The sequence below is a fragment of the Topomyia yanbarensis genome, chromosome 3 (assembly GCF_030247195.1).
Source record: "Topomyia yanbarensis strain Yona2022 chromosome 3, ASM3024719v1, whole genome shotgun sequence".
Lineage (NCBI taxonomy): Eukaryota > Metazoa > Arthropoda > Insecta > Diptera > Culicidae > Topomyia > Topomyia yanbarensis.
In genome coordinates, this window is record NC_080672.1 from 381,858,428 (window position 1) to 381,879,662 (window position 21,235).

At 36.0% G+C, this 21,235-nt stretch overlaps 1 protein-coding gene across 1 annotated transcript; it reads right to left on the reverse strand.

Moving 5' to 3' along the window:
* Positions 1-4,987: 4,987 nt before the first annotated feature.
* LOC131694053 (uncharacterized) lies at positions 4,988-5,589 on the reverse strand. Its single transcript, XM_058982407.1, has 2 exons — positions 5,435-5,589; positions 4,988-5,335 (listed from the first exon to the last, which is right to left on the reverse strand). Exons 1-2 carry the CDS (start codon positions 5,465-5,467, stop codon positions 5,027-5,029), a joined length of 342 nt encoding a protein of 113 aa, XP_058838390.1. The 5' UTR covers positions 5,468-5,589; the 3' UTR covers positions 4,988-5,026.
* Positions 5,590-21,235: the final 15,646 nt, after the last annotated feature.

Consider the following 21,235-nt stretch of genomic DNA (forward strand, 5'->3'; position numbering starts at 1 on the left):
TTAGTCTCAAATTTGCCGAAAAGAACCAACAAAATCGATACAATATATCTGTAAAATGAATCTGTAGATCGGAACATATCTGTATTTCAAAAAGCTTGTAAATGTGTAAAGATTTTAAGAAATCTTGGTGATGATTGGAAGCAAATTATAGACCGTCATTAGTGATATAGAACGGCACTAACGAATAGGCCCAAAATAGGGTCATTACCCTATCTACAATATAAAACAGCCTGCATTCTTGAAAAGTCTTGGCAAGAATTCACCGAATCTGCGTAAAATAAATATTTTTTTATATGAGCGCTGTAGGAATGTATCCAAAAATGCTTCTACGTAATTTTGGTTTATTTGAGAAAGACAAAAAAGCGTTCTCTAATTTTTTAATATATTATAGACATAAGTACAACCTTTCCAATGTAATCAAAATTATCAATTTTCGTTTGCTCCCTTTTGAGATATCGATATTTAAAAAGGGCGTATTTTTCAGAGAAAATTATGTATAACTTTTGAAAGACAAGATAAATTTTTTAACAAAAGTTGCCCCTAATCATGCTCTAAAAGTACACAGAAGAGAAAAATCATACTAAAAAACTGTTTTTTTTGAGATACACCCTAAGTTATGACATGGAACTCACTATAAAATGAAAACTGTTTGAGATACAAAGTTAGAATCTTCAATAAAGTTGCTCAGAATTGATTGTTCTAGAATATTGTAGAAGAAAGTATCATTCTACATTGAAAACCCGTTTTTATCAGCCCCTGATTTTACAGGTTTTTTCAACCGATTTTATCAACCAACCAGTATTATGAGGCTATGTCTAGGGATTAAAGATGAATCTTTTAGAGCTTCGGTTTATTAAAAAGAAATAAACAAATATGTTTTGCCTTTGCCCCATTTTGTCACCACAACATAAACAAAGGGGTCTTCGCTGTATCTCAACTAGAATGTGAAATAGTTTCTACAACTTTGACATTTTAAGGACCACCCTAAAACCATTTCAGCCAATAGATGCAGTTTGTCACACACAATAAATGTTTCTAAGACACCAAATCTCTAAATCTAAAGATGAAGCGTAATCAATTGTTTCCCGGTAATTTCGCTTCCTGGACCACTGTGTGCAGTGGCACGACGAGTGACAAAACCAATGCACTATGGTCCCAAAGCTGTATTTAGGAAGACAAAACTGTTTGCGCCTAAACCGTTGGTGTTAGATATATAGTATCTTCGGCAAACTTTCTTAGAACTTTCTTACAGATTTTTTTATGTTAGTTGAATTAGGGTGGTCCTTGTGGTTAGGGTGTTCAAAGTATTAACTTCTTATATATGTAAAATTCAGCTACATAATGTTCTACAAAGTTATAAATCAATCAAATTGAAGTAACTTTTCTTAAGAAACTATGTGGCTATCTCTAATGGTTCATGTGCTATGATTTTTGCAATATTTAAGGTGGGGTGGCTCTTTAAAAATTGGTTTTCTATTAATATCTTTTTATGTGTTAATTTCTCGCTAATACTTTATTCTAGAGGTTTTTAGAACTTTTGTAAATACACATTTTTGCCGAAGCAATAAAGTTTCTATCTCTTTTGTTTGCATAGTTACAGGCGATTTTCAAAACAAAAATGGTTTTTTTCAAAGCTATATATCTCCCAACATTGCAAATGGATTTTCAATCTTTTAATTTCATTTGAAAGATCGAAACTTTTGTAGTTTTTGGTGAAAAAACTGCGAGAGCATTATTTCTGTAAAATAAATAATTAATTTTTGAAAATGGTGTATTTTTCAACACAAATCGTTCATAACTTTTCAAAGAGACGAGATAATAACTTTGTTACTTCAGCAAAAATCTTCGCTATGCAAAAGTGCTGCAAACAAAGTATTTACGATAAATCAGTGTACGAAGTGACAAATAAAAAACAGTGATTTTAGGAGGTCACGTTTTCATTGCTCAATCTCCTATGGTAAAATCAACTGAGAAATGGTCATTTAGTGTGGTAATACCGAATTGCATGGCAATTCTATTGGATTTGTAAACGTTTTTGAAAGAACAATCTACCGTACATCTAAATAGTACAGTGGATTTACAGTAGAGCTACAAACTATCGTTAATCCTAAATCGGCCAACAAAAGTTATCTATGCTCACTTAAGTAAATCCTTTTTGGTTTGGACTAGTGCTCAAAACGAGTATTAGAAAGAAAATGTTTTAGTTCACGTCTTGTTATCTTATAATAAAATCTTGAAAAGAGTTTGTTATTGATAGCAGCGGAAATTATTGTATGCTTTTCCAACATTTATGCAATGTTTGAAAGTATAAATTAATTATCGACTATAATGACGGCTGTGGGTAAGATAAGGAAAGATTCTCAATTTTTTGTTACTTCAAAATAAATAAAAGTAAGAGGTCTGAAAATCGCTAACCGTGAACTGGTAAAATAACTCATAAAGCATAATTCCCTAGCATCTATATAATGCATGATGACCGTACTTGCTTTATTGGCCCCGTAATAGATAACTTTTATTTAGAGTTTACTATAGTACGCTATTAACACTATTGTGAATTCACGCTAACATGTAGTTGTACGGTAAATTGTTGTGTTTTCAAACACAATAGATTTTCATTATAACATACATTGACTATTTCTTAGTTGATTTTATCATAAGAGATTGAGCGATGAAAACGTGACCTCTTAAAATCACTATTTTTTATTTGTCACTTCATACATTGATTTATCGTAAATACTTTGTTTGCAGCACTTTTAGAACTTTGCATGGCGAAGATTTTTGCTGAAGTAATAAAGTTATTATCTCGTCTATTTGAAAAGTTATGAACGATTTTTGTTGAACAATACACCATTTTCAAAAATTAATTATTTATTTTACAGAAATAACGCTCTCGCAGTTTTTCACCAAAAACTACAAAAGTTTCAATCATTCAAATGAAACTAAAAGATTGAAAATCCATTTGCAATGTTGGAAGATATATAGCTTTGAAAAAAACCATTTTTGCTTTGAAAATTGCCTGTAACTATGCAAACAAAAGAGATAGAAACTTCATTGCTTCGGCAAAACTGTGTATTTACAAAAGTTCTAAAAACCTCTAGAACAAAGTATTAGCGAGAAATTAACACATAAAAAGATATTAATAGAAAACCATTTTTTAAAGAGCCACCCCACCTTAAATATTGCAAAAATCATAGCACATGAACCATTAGAGATAGCCACATAGTTTCTTAAGAAAAGTTGCTTCAATTTGATTGATTTATAACTTTGTAGAACATTATGTAGCTGAATTTTACATATCTAAGAAGTTGATACTTTGAACACCCTAACCACAAGGACCACCCTAATTCAACTAACATAAAAAAATTGGCAAGAAAGTACTAACAAAGTTTGCCGAAGATACTATATATCTAAAACCAACGGTCTTGGCGCAAACAGTTTTGTCTTCCTAAATACAGCTTTGGGACCATAGTGCAATGTCTTGTAATTCTTCTGTAAATTTTTATTTTATTTTTCTCTTAATATGAATATAATGATCTCAAAATTTTATGATAATCGGATGAAACATGAATTTTTAACATGTCGTTGAATCAAATGATGTCGAGGATTTCTGTTCAATTTGATTCATAAGAATTTTTCATACCTCCGAACTTCAAATGGTGATATCCTAAGACACTATGCTATATTTCACCCTAAGGAGAAAAATTGGATAAACACCAAAATTTCTCACAAGGACGAAATTTTTTTGGTAAAACCAGTCTTTGCACTTGAAGGGCACAAATCCTTAGTTTTAAGATGGGTGTCTTTCGACTTCGTCTCATCAGAAACCGACACTAACTTGTTGTCGGAATAGATTAGAGACGAAGTCGAAACGCACCCATGCAAAAAGATATCCTAAGAACTACAAGGCCGATTGGAGTAGTTTTGAATTCTTTGGAAAGAAGAATGATTGTGTTTAACTGTAAATATAAGTCTTTTGTGCAGAAATCGTTTAGGTTTGTTCTGCGTCAAGAAAAAGCAATTGGGAAATTGAATGTCACAGCAGCAATTTATCTTTATACATTTACAATTTTCGGAATTTTCTCTCATGGGTCACTTATCATGAATCTGACTCAAAATATGGTGTACTTGCTAGATATACATGCCTCATTTTGCACCGAAGTTTTTATGTTTATGTTTTTGAAAACATTCAGATGGAGACGCCCAGTAGCTCATAAATCTTCTTACAAATTGGTTGCATAAACAACATCATATTATTGAAAGAAATGTGATTTACTATTGATGTATATATTAACCCTTTAACAACCATCGCAATGAAGTGTGTTTACATAAAAAAAGTCGAGAAAAAGAATTATGGAATTTCAAAACTGGTAGCTGAAATGGATTCAGCGGCCCAAAATTAGTTAAAAACCCAATTTTTAGCCACATAAACCAATTTTTATAATTTTGTCACAAATTTGTATGGAGAGGTGACACTGTGTGACGCACCGCAAAATATGAACAACCGATTAAAGATTGTTTCTGCCCACTAGACCAATTTATTTTTTCAGCCCACCTCGCAGACTTTAGTGAACTTTCAGTACTGGCATGAATTTTTGGATTTGCTAATTATTGGGATATTATTTAGACAGTTGTGTGATTATCCTAAAGTTGTGACAGCATCCCACAAAGACAAACATCGATAAATAAATTAAACTATGACAATTTTTGTTTATAATACCTTGAAAATAATTTATTGCACTTACTTCGTATGTACAAAACAAATCTACAGATGTCTTAATTTATTGTGACTCAACTAAACAAGAAAAACATCGAAATGATAGCTGGATTACCAATTACTGTTGATTAGTTACTGAATATATAATACAACATATAGCTATACTAGCTTTTGAGCGTGAGAGAGCATTATTTGTCAATCCTGACTTATTAACCTAACTGACAGTTTAGACAGCTTTTAGCGGAATTCGTCTTAAAGCTGATCGATCCTGTACCATTCTTGTACTACCCGTAGGAGATAAACATTTGTCGATCAACCATAATAATTCGTCAATGCTAATTGCTGATACTGTTTTTCCGCTTGCGGTGTTAAAACGAATTTATTGTTGAAATGACGCTTCTCCAACTCCTCCTGCTTATATACGAAAAGAGGACGAAAAATGATCTCTCGCTTGGCACGGTTGATCTTTCGTTGTTGTGCAATTGGTGATAGTTCAGGGATGCTTTCCGCGGCTATCGTTGCCGCAGGATCGGCTGACTGCACTGAACTCTCGTGATAAATCTGCTCTCTATCCGCTGGGAAGCTCGCGACCACAATACACATGGTCGTGAGGAGAATGATCTGCAAAAAAAGAAATGGTGATTTAGGAATGGTTGTATTTCAGGCGTCATATTGATTTTTCGACGTTGAGTGTTTGTTTACATTAACAACTATGTTTACCTTTGTCGTACAGTTTTCCCACAGCATTTTCATGTTCAGTACTTGTATATGATTGTATTACTTCAAATAATTTACAAAGTATTTTTCCGATTTTTCGAATGTTGAAACGTTCACCAACTGCGTTTGTTTCCTTTATTGAGTTGTCACTGCTGTTACTGTTAAGTTACTGACTTGATATGCGGCATGCAACCGCGATTTTTATATCATTTTAAGCGAATTTGATTCACACATTTACACATCACTGCTCACGAGCGCTACTCTAAGGGGCCATGCATAAATGACGTAGCATTTTGGGGGGTAGGGAGGGTATACCAAATTTGTGACGAAGTGTGACGAGGGGGAGGGTATGGTCAGAAGTTGTGCGACGTAGCATTATGTTTAAAACCCATTGTTTAGAGAAAACAATTTGATGATCCTCCATTCCCAAGAGAAATGAATTTAAATTCAAACAAGTTACTTTTGATGCGGTTTTTCACGAGGTAAATTTTACGATTCGCAGAATTTCAATTTCAAGTTCGCAAAAATACGAAAAGATTTTGTATGCGGATTTAACTTGCTACATTAGTTAGGTAATGTTGCTAACTAGTAGACTTAGTTTGGAAGCTGAATTAAATTTTCACTTCGGAATCAACCAAACTAAATTTAGTGATTTAGATGAACGTATGCTTCTTAGAATCATTGGCAGCTACAGGATTGAGAAAACTTCTCTTCATGCTCCCCTTGACATATAAAATTCAAAACAAAACTATCAACACTATATTTATGATGAAATGGGCTCATTTTGCACGTAATTTGCTATTATAATGAAATTGTTGATAAAAGTCGTCAAACATTTCGAAAGGACATGTATTTAAAATAATTGAAAAGCATGTAATTTCATTTTTTTCATCACCCGGGCGCTGTGCATGGGACGAGAGGGAGGGGGTAGGTAAATGCTACGTTATTTACGAGGGGGAGGTTAGAATTTTGTGACCAAATGCTACGAGGGGGGAGGGAGGGGTCAAAAATAGCTGAAAAAAAGCTACGTCATTTGTGTACGGCCCCTAAGCCATTTCATACGACAACGTAGTACGGACTCGTCAGAGACGTGTGTTGCAGCGGGTACACCATCCTGATCGAAGACGAGGAAGAGGAAGAAGAAGATTAGGAAGAAGAAGAGGAATAGCTAAGGTTTAATCATGAGTCATGACAGTGCTTTTGATGATTTGTTTAAGTTGAGCCAAGCGATGCTTGACGTTGTAAAGATTATGGACAACACACGGCTGTCAAACAATGGAAAATTGTGAACATAGTTTTAATTTCGATGCATAACTACTCTGATCATTGATTTAAATTATCAATATTTCAAACTGTATTTGGCGTAGTTGGTAAATCGAACACAGCACACTTGATTCGATTCCCAAACCCGCACATGAGGTTAGAGATTTATCTAAATCAGATTTTTCTAACTCGGAAAAAGAGACGAATAACTTTGACGTTTAATCCTCTATAATCGGAGCAAAAGAGGCCAATTTAATGTTGTTCTTATATTCGATATGCTTCATTGCAATCTAACATATCCATTATGGTATATGAAGCAAAAAAGGACGACGTAAGGTCCCTCTATTCGAAACACACTGTAGGAAAATATAGCATATTGCTACATATTGGATTGTTAGTTGAAAATCAGTTCGATTTCAGTATGTTTCATCAGCAAACAGAACTTCTCCTCTTGCGGGACGTTACTAGTTAGCAGATGTTTAGTTGGGAATACAAATAGTCTTCCAACTTTTAATTTATGCCCATATAGTTAGTGCCAGATTTTGATTAGATGAAATCGTATTTCATAACCCTTGACCTCAATCTATTATAGTAAGGTTTTGTGCACATTATGTATACAACGGATTTAAAAAATTTCTCCTTTAGTAGAAACATAGCATATTACGCCTTAATGCGTATTGATTGCTTGGGTCATAGGTTGAAAACGTGTTTACTTCTCTCACCCTTTCTATCCTTATTCAATGAATGTTCTGTATTAAAATAATACGATAAAAACAAACTTTTTTGTGATTTGTACAATCGCCAACTATACAGAAATACGAACGAATGAAATTGATATCATTCATTCGAAGATGACTAAATCAATATAGTGGCGCTTAACCCACCGAGTTTAACCAATCTCTTGAACTCGTAGCGCGGTCGATTGCAATTGCTGAATTTCATGCCAGCATGAATAATAGCAATCTTAGTGAAAACAATACATCCTTGTGAGTTATATTCAGTCCAGTCATGTTTGTGCAACAATGACACTGAGACGATTAGACGTGAATGTACACTTTTATCACACATTTAACGAGTGTGCATATTTGTGTGGTACTCATGGCTGCAAACTTGGTTGACTGTCTAATCCAATGTTTTTGCAGATGAGCAAAGCATAGCGTCGCTGAAGAATATTAGGTTAAAGTAAACGGTAGTAGCTATACAAATTGCGTGAAAGTTCCGGAAACGATGTTATAGCTAAATTTATAACTATATAAATAAGCTTTCTAAGGGAACAATGCACTTGATAATATATTTTTAAGCAGAAGCTCAGCGAATTCAAATGTCCCTTTTTGCCCCGTTCTACTCAATTTGTATCGCTTGAGCCGCGTGGGACATTTTATTGAACCAATTAGAACATTGAAATTTCATAATGTTTTAGTATAATCTGTGTGATTAAGGGGCAGAACGATTGCTATCGTCGTAACTAATGATGATGTCTGAGTAATCGCAATACGTATAGTTAAACCGAATCCCAGGCATCCACATGACACAGCGAATGTCGCGTGGTCGGTTCAATTATCATGTTTTGTCTTGTGGTTATTTTTAACTGTATGATTTGCTAATGTTTTAAGTTGAATTATATTAACAGATTTCTACAGTCACATCTGGTTGACTCACTTATAATTAGCGACTGAAATGGAGATTCACCGTAAGATTTTCAGATCGATCGTGAGTAAAAAATGAACTAAATAATGACCACACTTTAAAAAACAACAACCGATGCGTATTCGAATAGAAATGTAGTGTAATAACACTAATAATTTTTCGTTTATGGTACAATTATTTTACAGTGAAGTCTCATGTCATTCAATTATATAAAAACATCAAATTTCATAGCTTATTCTTACTTCTGGATTGAAATAGGAACAAATTATTAATTCTATTAATAACAGTGACTTGCCTTTTTCATCGTTCGTTTTGTCACTCCTTTTTTATCAAGTTCACATTTGATTGTTATTTTTATCACTCTTGCTTTTATCTTCAAATCTCACCTAATTATAGCCAAACTGTTATCATATCCATTGATCGAAAATGGAGCGAATATCTGGTATAATGTTGACTCTGGTAGCCTGAATTAATGCATTGCAGCACGTGGTTGCTGTGATTACAGTTGGTAAGCTTTTTAGCTTTGTCAAATTACGTCTTCCTCAGCAAGGTTCGCTTGTTTGTCCTGCTTTTTGTACCACGGGCCCAAAGTCCTTATATGGGAAGGTTCTAGCAAGCGTCAAAACGAAAACTGCCTCTGTGCTTGTATGTGTGACAGTTTCTTCGGAAAATGGTAGCGTGTACGTCATCAATACCACGTTTTATAGGCTGTCTCTGTTCACTGCCACTAACTGATTTGACACATACTAGGACCTTGTTTAGAGTGACTTTGGCCACGGGCTATTTTTTATTCAATTCGTTTATTTGATAAGGCACAGTTTCGTCATGTTAAATGGGCCAATTTCTTTGATTTATGTGAATTCTGAACTTATTAAAACTAGGGGATCACACATTTAATTATTAATTTTAGGGTAAAAGGGTATTAATACGCCCCACCGGGGCTAAATGCCCCTCTTCGATTCCAAGGATTCCTGAATTATCTAAAAAGTAAAAATGACTGATAACAGTATCGTTTCATGAAATCAACGTACTAAGTTAGTTTGGTATTTTTAATGTGTTGCAAAACAACAATATATACAAAAGTTTCAAAAGAGCAACTTTTATGTAAGCTTCCACTTTTTCCAATAGCATTACAAACAATTAGAAATAGTCGGATTCGATAGAACTATTTCAAGTAGTTTACTAGAATGTTATAGTTACTATCTTAGTTTATAGCTTGGCTTAAAACTATGTGTGTGTAGAATTATTCATGTATTCACAACAGCTCATCACCGGCCAAAACGCCCCACCCATTGTTGTGGGGCATACTCACCGATTGCTGTGGGGCATACCGTCCTCTTGTTGTGGGGCATATTACACTGTCACCAGGGGCATTTTGCCCTGGGTAAAAGAAAAAACTAGAATTTAGGCGTTTTTGAAAAATGTTTAATTGTACTTGTATCAGGATGTTTTTAATAAAAAATGAAACGGATACTAATTTCTAACTAATATAACAATAAATTAGAGTAGTTAGTGAGAAGATCATAGCGTCGAATGGTGAAATATAGCTGTTTTTGCTTAAGGGGGGCGTATTAGATCTGTTTACCCTATTTTTACAATGAAGCTAAGAAAATTTCGCAGCTATCTTATACATATAGGGGAACATGGGGAGACTTGACCAAGCGCGAAATTCTACAATTGTCAATAACGTGTTCCATTTGCTTCTTAAATTTTTTTTGTTAAATGTTTTTATATTTGTTTCGATCCAATTAGCTAATTTTAAAAGTTTAGAGCAAAAAATGCTTTCCTCATATAAAATATTCCATAATTAATGAATTTGCGTTAAATGATGTAATTTTTTATTAAACTTTGTATGGACATATGGTCGGTGTTAAGTCAGACCGGACTAAGTGACAAAATATTGATTTCGAGAAAAACGAGTTTAAAGTTTGAATCTCAGCATCCTTTACATTATGATTGGAAATTAATTTTTGCCACAATTCTTGTTTATTGTTACATATTTCAAATCTGGCAAGTGTCGAATGTAGCTGACGAAATTCTTTATCCAATGCAATAATTATCTCATTTTTTGATGTTTTACGACTTAGCCCGGTCTGACTTAACACCGACCATATCAACTAAAGTAGCGATATTTTTTGTAGAACTCATATACCACGTTAATCCTTATGAAGAAGTGAAATGATTCTACAGTAATCGGAATACCGGAATGATTATTTATAAAATTAGCACGAAATTGAACGTAAGAACTAATGTTGGGGAGACTTGACCATGTTTTTTTATGGGGAGACTTGACTAAATGCCACTAAACTGAAGAAAGATACAAAATTTCTGATATTTACTATTCTTTGGTATCTATTGTGAATGTTAAAAACGTTGAAAAAAAATCCAATTTTAAATATCAGTCTGCATCTTTATAGTACTAGTCAACAAAGTTAGCAGTTATATGGCTGATTTCGTGACACATGAACCTGCATTGTAATCAGTACACAGTTAAAAAATTAAAACTCATGAAATACAATCGTTTTATATTTTTAACTGGTTAAGGACCGCAACAATCTGGGAAAAAAATATTACAGCATGTTTTTTGCCATTGTTGTTTGTTCTGAAATTTCAAAAAATTCTTGGTCAAGTCTCCCCACGCCTTGGTCAAGTCTCCCCGCGGTGGGGATATGTGGGTATATGTGATCTGGGATTCCAACAATCTCATCGTTCATGAATGTGTCGAAGAATATACTTGAATCAGAAGCATGAGAGAGATTGACACAGTTAGGGTAATATGAAGGAGAATTGATATTTTGTGCTATATAATCGAAGTACAAGGACATAAATCGGGTTTGAGAATTGAGCTCAACAAGCCTCTCGAAGTCTACAACTACTAACGGGTTCAAGATAGCGCATCGGATGAACAATCGATATGGAAGGATTATCCTTCCGGCAGTCGCGCTAGTGCACTGAGTGCACGCTGCTCTGAAAAACTAGCGAAATCGTCTTAGGGAATCAGCGGCTGCTCGTTCAGTGGGCCATATGCGCGACTTCCGGAGGGTTAAAAAAGTTTTTTCTTCTAATACTCAGAAGTACCCTTTCCGCCAGTACCGAACACAATCGATGGTTTCAAGCCGACACAATGCATCTCTGTCGTATGAGTCAACAAGCAAACAAGCACTGGACCTACAGCGCGAACATCATACGCGCAACTCGGTGTTCTGCCGATCCGCATCTGAGCCGTCCTACGAAATCGTAATAAAAAACAACATTATTAGTTTTGTGTCAGTTTCACAGTCCGGGCATAGCGGCAGATGCTAAATGCTAAAGGTATTCATCATATCGTGTGTGGTCATTTCAACAAGCCTACTACTATCGGAGTTGGAGGAAGTGTCTCATCGCAATCTTCTCCTGCTCATATCGATCTTCCGTTGTTTGCGAATCACCTTTCGGCTTATGATGAAAATATAAGTGATACATCGACAAACGAGTTCGTTTCACTTGTTCCAGCACTGACGGCTCCTGTTGCGCTTACTACCCAACCGGACACACATCACGACGAGTGTCTCTCTGTGTATTACCAGAACGTGAGGGGTATGAGAACGAAAATGCAAGCTTTTTCACTGGAACTCTTTTCCAGCGACTATGACGCCATTATTCTGACCGAGTCACGGCTGTGCAACGACGTATTCAATTCAGAACTTTCGCTGGACTACATAATATACTGATGTATACCAGTATTTAGCCATCTGCGCTGTGATGGTGGCATTCTCATAGCGTTGAAGAACTACCTCTGCTGAGGCGGAGTAGCAAACTTGGAGCAAATCGCAGAACGATGATAAGTCAAAAGGACCTGGTCCGGTACCCTTCCGCATAAGTCGGTCTTTATTATGCTGTATATACCTGAGGCCAAATAGCGATCCAGAGTTGTACAAAGCACACGCCAATTCCGTTCATAATACTTTGGACAAAGCCAGAACCTCCGACAGCGTTTTCATAATCGATGATTACAATCTTCCTCGTCTTCAGTGGTCGCTTGACAGCGATTTGAAATGCTATTTGTCTCTTAATACCTCGTCGAAACAAGAAGAAGCTGTTACGGAATCTACGGTTGAAGCCGATCTGTACCAGATCTGCTCAATTACGAACGTGAACGGAAGGATACTCGATCTTGCGTTCGTAAACAACATTGACGTAGTTGAATTACTTGAACCTCCGAGTGGTTTACTGAAAATTGTTTCTGACTACAAACCCTTTGTGCTGCGGTTGGATGTACGTACTAATGCAGGAGACGTAATTTTGTCCAATCGATTGACGACCTCAACTTTGGTATCAATTGTTGCAATAGTAATGAAATCTCTGTATTGATTGCTGCTGTCGACTAAAGCAACTTAATGTGCTGTAATGAACTAGACAAGGCTGTCTCGATTTTCTACAGTACTGTCTATGGAATACTCCGCCATAATGTTCCAGTGAAACGCACCAAGAAGAGTAGTGGAACGCTGAAATTCGCCGCTTACGAAACATTCTACGAAAATATCGCAAACGATATTTCCGCCATAAATCCGACACTAACAAAATAACGCTTCGTTAAACCAAGCAGCAGTATGAAACCGCCAGGAATGACGTTCTCACTACTAAATTGTATTACTAAAGTCCTCGAAAAATTAGACTACAGTGTAATGTTGTCGTGAATCGATGTACTACATCTAACCTAATGGCTTATACTTCATTGTTGTTTCCTGTCATCAAGAATCGCCAGCAGATAGGGCCAATTTATATCATTTTCAAAGGCTTTTGACGAATTACTTCACAACATTGCAATCCGGAAACTACAGCGGCTAAGATTTCCAGCTTAGCTGACTAATTGGTTGCAATCATATCTCTCTGATCAATCCGTATTTGCGTGGATAAATAATATGCGGTCAAGCATGTTTAATGCACCCAGCGGCGTCCCGCAAGGCAGTCATCTAGGCTCTTCCATTTTTATCTTTTTCATTAATGAGCTCTGCAGTCGTATCAAATCTGGCAAACTAATGTTCGCTGATGATAGTTACGGTACTCGACTCTATAGTGCATCTAGAAAACATCTGTATGCTAAGTTAGTGTCGGATTCTGACGAGACGAAGTAGAAACGTAAATTCCATAACTAATTTAGTTATAGATTTTGTGATCGTTACGCGCAAAGATAGTTTTTAATAATTTTCTCCTTAATGGAGAAAAAATAGTTTTTACCAAAATTGTTCTCCACTAAGGAGAAACATGTAGCATAGATGTTGTATTGGCGTGCTAAGCCATACCAAATGTTTCGATGTCATTAGTTCTCATCAGCTTAAAATGAGCTCCTTTTCTCGCAGGACATCACGCTTGACTAGGAGTTTGCTCAAGAACACAAATTCTGTCTCCGACCGTTTAGTGGAGCTAGCGTCAATCCAGTGCTAGCTAAGTCTGTTAATCAAGTTGGTGTCGGATTCTGATGAGACGAAGTCGAAACGAAAGTTGCTACAAGAGTGGTATATGCCTTAGGGCATGGAAGTTAACGTTAAAAAATGCAATGTGATAAGCTTCGACGCTTGCAAACTATGCTGCCTACAAGGACGAGTTAAAGCAAACAAGTCAATTCTTTTCGTGACCTGGAAGTACTCTTTGATTATAAGCGAAGTTTTCCCGATCATATTACTGCGACAATATCCAAAGCTTTTAAAGTGCAAGGCTTTCTAAAATGGAACACTGCACACTTCGACGATTTCTACACACTAAAGTCTCTTTACTGTGTCTTGACTAGAAGTGTTTTGGAGTACGTGGTGCAAATGTGGGCGTCATATCATAGCGTTCAAAGTGACCAATTAGAGCGTGTACTATTTTTTTTTTCGTGCTATTCGCTCTCAGGAAAGTTCTGTTAGATTACTGCCATACCATGATTTGCAGACTTTGAAGACCCGGCGCATCTTTCTATCTAGAGGTATAGTATTCGACTTACTGTCGGACAATATTGACAGCCCATTCCGTCCAGTATTAGTTTGTCTGTGCTTCCCCGTACTCTACGTAACCCCATTATGTTTTTGAATCCCCATTTACCCAGCTGTGTATGGCGAAAATAACCCAATCGACAGATGTTACCGCAACTTTAAGGAAATCTGTTATGTGCTCGATTTTAACATGTTCAAATATAGATATGTCATTAATAAGAAACATTTAAGTTAAAATACGTCTGTACAGTAGTTACCGAAGATGTTGAAATAAAGTTTAAAAAAAATAAATCCGGTCAAAATAGTGTAAGGTTTTTGTGAGACCTCAAGAACAGCAGAGGCCGCTTATAGGAGCATTAGTACCTGTGGATTTATCCGATAATGTTACAAGATGTGATGAAGGGCTGACTCATTTTGCCACCTCCGAAGATCGCTTGCCAGACAAAGATATTTTGGCGAATTCTTCCATACCTTTTATTAGATTTATTATATATGTACATTCAAACGAAAAACTTCAACCATCTTTCCTCTAAATGTCAATATCGGCGTTACAAAGAATTATTACAATTGATATTTTTATAAACATTTAGGTACAACTAAACAAAAACAACAATCTAATGATATGTTGTTAATGAAGCATACAACGATTGAATACATTCGAAACGTGAGAGAGCATTATTTCTCACCTTTGACTGATTTACCTAACTGGCAGTTTAGTTTTATCACAATTTACCGTAAAGATTAATAATCAACTTCAGTTTGGCCGAGCTGTGTTTAGCAATATCAGTGACTGGTAGAAGGTATAAATGAAGATCCGATCAACCATTTAAATTCGCCGAAAGCAATTGCTGATATTGCCGTTCTGCCTGGCGTGATAAAATGAAACGATTTTTCAGGCGTTCTTTTTCCAGCTCCTCACGCTTATAAACGAAAAGCGGACGAAAAATGATCTCGCGCTTGATGCGATTCAGCTCCAGTGGTTGACCAATTGGTGGTTTTCTAGGGATGATTGATGACGCAACTGTCACTGCTGTGGGATGTGTGGACTGGGCTGTTTGCTGAGGTTTAAGATGGTCTCTAATTGCTGGGAAGCAGCTTGCCACCGCACACATAGTTATTAGGAGAACAACCTACGAAAAGACATTAAAATTTAAGTAAGGTTTTTTAGAAAATACGCACTAAACCGTCTTATCAATAATAATTATTACCTTGAACATACAATTTTGCCTTTGCATTTCCATGTTTAGTATTTGTAGGTACTTATAATTGCGTTACTTGAATGAAATTGTATTATTTTTTTTCGATCTACCGAATGATCAGCTCTTCGCCAGTTATGTTTGTATCTCTAGTCATATATGGCTGCTCGAGAACTATTGACGTGATTCGCTGCAACTGTGATTTTTATATCGTTTAGAATGCTCAAAAATCGCACTTTTCCACTTCATGGCTCACGAACCCCGTTCTGAAGCTCATCGCGATGCATGGTGGGTTAGGCTTGTCAGTATTGAGCGCTGCCGGAAGTGCATGCTCCTTACCAGGCACGAAGAATGGCAGAAGTTTGATCACGACATTTTGATTACAGTAGGTATATGACTATTTAGGCATTTTTTTTTCTGTTGACCTGTTCTGTTCGCTGAAATTGTGTACGTACCTTACCTACTGTTCATTATTTCCATAAAACTTTTTGGTCGTGGTCATAGACTTGTTAATTATAGCTAGTTTAAAACTTAATAAATCCACTCACACCACCACCTACAAATTGAAGGGCTACTTGTCAGATACCGGATACCACGATGGTTCAAACAACATGTAGAACAAGATGTTTCAAACTCGTCTAACGAGGGTGTCTACTCAGTGGGAATACATAGCATTCATCCACTACTGAGAATCATTGAATTCGACTAGCTATTTGAAAGGCACCATCCGACCATAGTTCTTATGGATGTCTCAATCAGCGAAGCTGCTCGATTGATATTAGAATATTCTCTTTATTTGAATTTTGATAGAAATTCTTCGCAACTGTTTTTAATAGAAGCCACAGAATAATCAGATTTATAGTCATAATCGGATGAGAAAAAACGAATCCTGCTCATATCGAAATTACTGCATCAGCATTCCAATTGGTACGGAGCTAATATCGTTCGATTCGCTATTGTATATTGTAAATATTCCGTGCATATTATTCCTCTAGTCATGAGTGACTCGAGTATGTTAAATTAATCAGAGTAATGAAATGATGCTATAACATTCTAGTATAGACTAACAGACATAACTCGAGCCCCCTCTCTTATATATAGAATCTTTTTTCTAGTCTTAAGATAGCTGTAAATTTTTTCTCTTTTATATAAAAAATATTTCAACATTGTAATCTCCTAGTTTTAAGATATTCAAAATGTAAAAACAAAAGAATTCGGCACCGCCAAGCTAACGCATTTGTGCCTATCAAATAAACGAAATGAATAAAAAAAACAGACATAACACTCGAAAATAATGCTTCGAGTGCTTTAACGGTCATTTTTAAATATACTTGTAGCTGGAACTGTAGGCGTGTTTGCGATGATGGCGCCACTGACATATGAACAAGCATGTAAGGATAGACCACTAGTGAAAAACTGTTCCCAAATGAGTGTTTGGGACCGTATAAAGATGGAGCTAGCGTTTTGGGAAATTGGCGCATCGATATTTGTTAGAGGAATTTCCTCATAGTGTTATGTCTGTTGATCTGTGGTTCTAGTACACACAATGGGCCAAAGGGGGAACTATGGTTCTTAACGTTGTACAATATGTATGTATGAGTAATTGCGATTCGTAATCTTAAATCCGAATCTCACGCAGGAAGTATTATTACGACGAGGAAACCATAACCTAGGAAATTATAACAGGTTTGGCTACCACACCGTATAACGCGATGGTTCAATTATCACGCTTTTGTTTTGGGATTTTTGGATCTGCAATTAAGGCGATCGTCCCATTGGCAGTTGGTTTTTGTCTTTCTCATATAAATAAAGACTATTTAATGCACATTTTTATGATTTTTGAGAGGGACTGAACATTCTCGTTGTTATCATATTAATTTTTCAAGAGGTATATCAACGATCTTAGCTGAAACTAGTAGTGCACTGATATAACCACACAAAGTTGAGCGCATTGGTTGATTATTTTTTTAGAGATTGTTACAGCCATTAAAAATAAATTTTTATAACAACGCATTAGAACATCCAAGTAGATATAAATGGTACAGATAATATATTGACGCACCATCATTTACTATATCCAGCCCAGATTAGCCACCGTCTACTATTGCGTAAAAGTTCTGCGAAGACGATTTTTTCAGAATTTCGAATCCATTACTCATAAAAGGAGAAGACCGCCTTAATAATTTCTGCGACTATATCTGCAAGAGTCACTTACCGTTAGCGTCTGAAATTGGGAAACACCGATTGATTTCCAGATTGAACTTGCTAAACCGATGAGCTGAATATTAACAATACTTTCAAAAACCACACTCAACCAATCGAAGTTGCTAAATAAGGAGTAACGAAAACATGAGTCTGTGGGACTTTTCAGTACAAGATAATAGAGGTAGGTAGAGTCAAAGAAGGATTAAAAGTTTAATGCGGTAGAATTTTCTAGAACGTACATTTAATTAAAATCTGTATGAGTCGATAAAATGCAGAAAAAATTAAACTTTTCTCATAATCCAACCATTATTAGTTCGAATCTCGACCTGGTGGAAGTACGCTTTACGTCAATGTGCTTGGTGCGGTAGCTCTGCAATGCACATGTAGGCAGCGAAATCTGTCCCGATAGAAGGTCACATTCTAAAGCGGGATATAGTTCCAATGTTCGAATTTGCTCTGAAATACAAAAATGTATCGATCTCTACTCGAGAAACGCGTAAAAACTTATCTTGGAATTGTAATTTAAAACTGGTCAGATATGTGTAATTTAATACTGGTCGAATATATCAGAAACTTTGGAAAGTTTTAGGTTTTATAAGTAACAAATGTTTTCCAGCTTTAGTTTCCAGAGCTAACATTAATATATTTTCGGCGATATAGAATCAGAGCGATAAAGAAGATATCTGGAATAATAAAAACGATTAGTTGGATTAAATTATTCATTGTTTAAAAAAGGAACTCGATCATGAGCTATTAAATAATGCGCACCTTTCTCATCTACTGATGCGTTTGTGTTAATCTATCAAGTTATCATCTAATTATTGCTTTAATCACTCTCGCCTTCAGCTCTAACTTCCGATCATTATCGCTTAACTGTTATCAATTGGTCGAAAATTGCGGAAAATCTGGAATGTTCATCTCCCAGCTTTCCAGAACGTAGAAACTGATAACTCTTCATCACACGATCTGTGGATGAATGTTAATGTTCACGCCTGGAGGTACTCATTATTTCCGAAAGTCTCTAATTACAATACTTTCTTTTGTTTTTTTAACCTCTGTACATTTCCATATCATTTTACGTGCATACATACCTACATGCTTGTTGGCACACGCTGTAGGTGTAGGCAATTAAAGGGACCTTCTCCTGGATTCGGCGGAAAATTAAAGCTATATTTGAGATTTTTTTGTGGAAAAATGAAAAGATATACGAACTTCTACTTTTGATTTTTTATTCGTTATTTATCGATAATTAGAAAATGATTTACTTTTTTCGAAAATTCAAAATGACTGTTTCCAAATAGCGTTTTTCTCGAAACCATAGTGTTATGGTAATGTCTAACGTAGATTTGTAACAATTTTAATTTGGGGCATTTTTGGGGAACAAAACGTGCTGCTATTATTTCAATCGGATTAGCTTTTGCTCGGTAAAAGGCATTAAAGTTGTCGCTTGTCAAGTTTGAATCAAATGTAAATACTTATTGAATTATTTCCATGTATATTGCACCACAGTTGGTTCCAGAAGACTTCAATTCCAACGGTATTTCATGGGGTTGGCTTTTCGTGCTCAGAATTGTACGCGAAAAGGTCCTATAGACTTTTTGAACGTAGGACTGTCCGAATTTTTCCGAATATATGCGACGTTAGAAACGCAAATGAAAAATTTAATGAAAGCTGAAAAAAGCGGCTATTGGCACCGGTTCATCGACAAATTAGAGAGAGAGAAACAGTATATCGTATGGTCGCAAGGCCCTACGTTGTGTATTAGATTCAACTTTTGATCAGAATACTCTGAGCCAAAAATATTTTTTGGCAGCAACAGCATTCCATGTAGATCCACACCAAAGCGATAGCCGATTCGTGATGTAATTATGATACTGTATATAAATATAATGATTGTTCTTTAAACACACCAATTTATCTGACAGCAAAGATACTCGCGCTAAGCATTGTAGTGGGGATATCACCGTAACGTTCGTCTGATGATGAGAGCGATGCATAGCTTCCATGTTAATTATTATAGCAGGGTGATTATAAAAGAGGCTGTGCTGCAAGTATTCACCCCACAAAACTTATGGTTTTATATTTATTCTATGAACGACCATGCCAGCATCGTTACAGTTCCAACGAGGCTTTCCGTTCGATGGAGCGTGGAAAGCACTTCTTGTTTTTCCTGGGGAAAAGCTGGGAGATTCTGAGAGCTTTATCTGAAAAATCTAACCAGATTACCAGATGCAACTATTTCGTTTGAGTTCTTTCGCATTGCTCCATTCCGGGTAATGAGAAAGAGGACACTTAGATTAGATTTTTTACGAGAAGACGAATAATTAGACAGTATAAGGTGATGTTTATGAAAGAAATGAGATTTCCAGTATTTATTGTCAGAGGACGCTCGAAAATTGGTAAATTTTGTGGGACAATGGAAGTTTAGGAATCCTAAAGGTATTAACTATCCTTGGTTAGAGAGGATTGATGAAGGTCGTGACTTCCCTTGGGTAATACTTCGGGTTACGTCCAAGCATTATACGTTGAATGCGCATCTCCGGCGTGTTGGGGTCATGGAGAGCGGTCTCTGCGCTTGTGTTGACGGTTATCGTGACATAAAACATGTTGTCTGGTCGTGCGCCTAGTGTTCTAGCGGCTGATCTCTGTTCAACGAATCTCTTTGGAATCGTTCCAGTCCGAGGTGTGCTGGCTATCCTCGATCTCTCCTATATGTCTCTCAAATACATATTTTTAATACGATAGATATTCAAATTTAGTTATTTCTTCTCTTTTGGTTAACATTATAACAGATACCTGGTAATCTGATTCCCAGCGTATTCAAGGAGGCAAGCCGACGATCCGGTTCATGATGTAGTGACAGTGAGCTTCTGTTTGCCAAGAAAACTACATTAATTTCCTTTCTTTCCTGCCATTGTTGTCCGCGCTTCCTCACCTCTACTGATACGATCTTTTCCAAGGTGCTTGGAGTTTTAAGGTGATTCGTATTCGGCAGTAACTAAGTGAAAAGTGAGGTAAACGTGCAACAGGTTGCGGGGAGCAAAATGACAGCAAACAACTTTATGTGCAAACTGAAATCTATGCAAACATATATCAATATGTGTGTATCTTCACTAGTAACTAGTAAACAATGTTGTTAGCTGCCGTTTTTAAAATCAACATGGTTGATCGGCGTTTCTGATAATCGTATCCCCTGAACATAAAAGCCCTTGGTCTATTCTACTGATATTGGATTCAATCCCTCTTGTGTATATCTTTTGTTTTCCTTATAAAAAACCTACTAGTGTTTCTCCTTGTTTCAATTTTCAATCAAATAATTGTTCTTGTTAAAAAATACAAATTGTATATCTAGTCTTCAAAAATATTTCTAACTGCATCCTTTAGTCTGAATAAAATTGCATTTTTTGAATATCAATCTGGACTCCTTGTTTCAAAATGTAGATGTGCCAAAATGCATTCCTTTTTGTATAAATATAAAATAGGGTGACCCAGAGCTAATAAGACAGTGGGGGTAATTCGGATCCTCTCGATTTCTCAGAAAA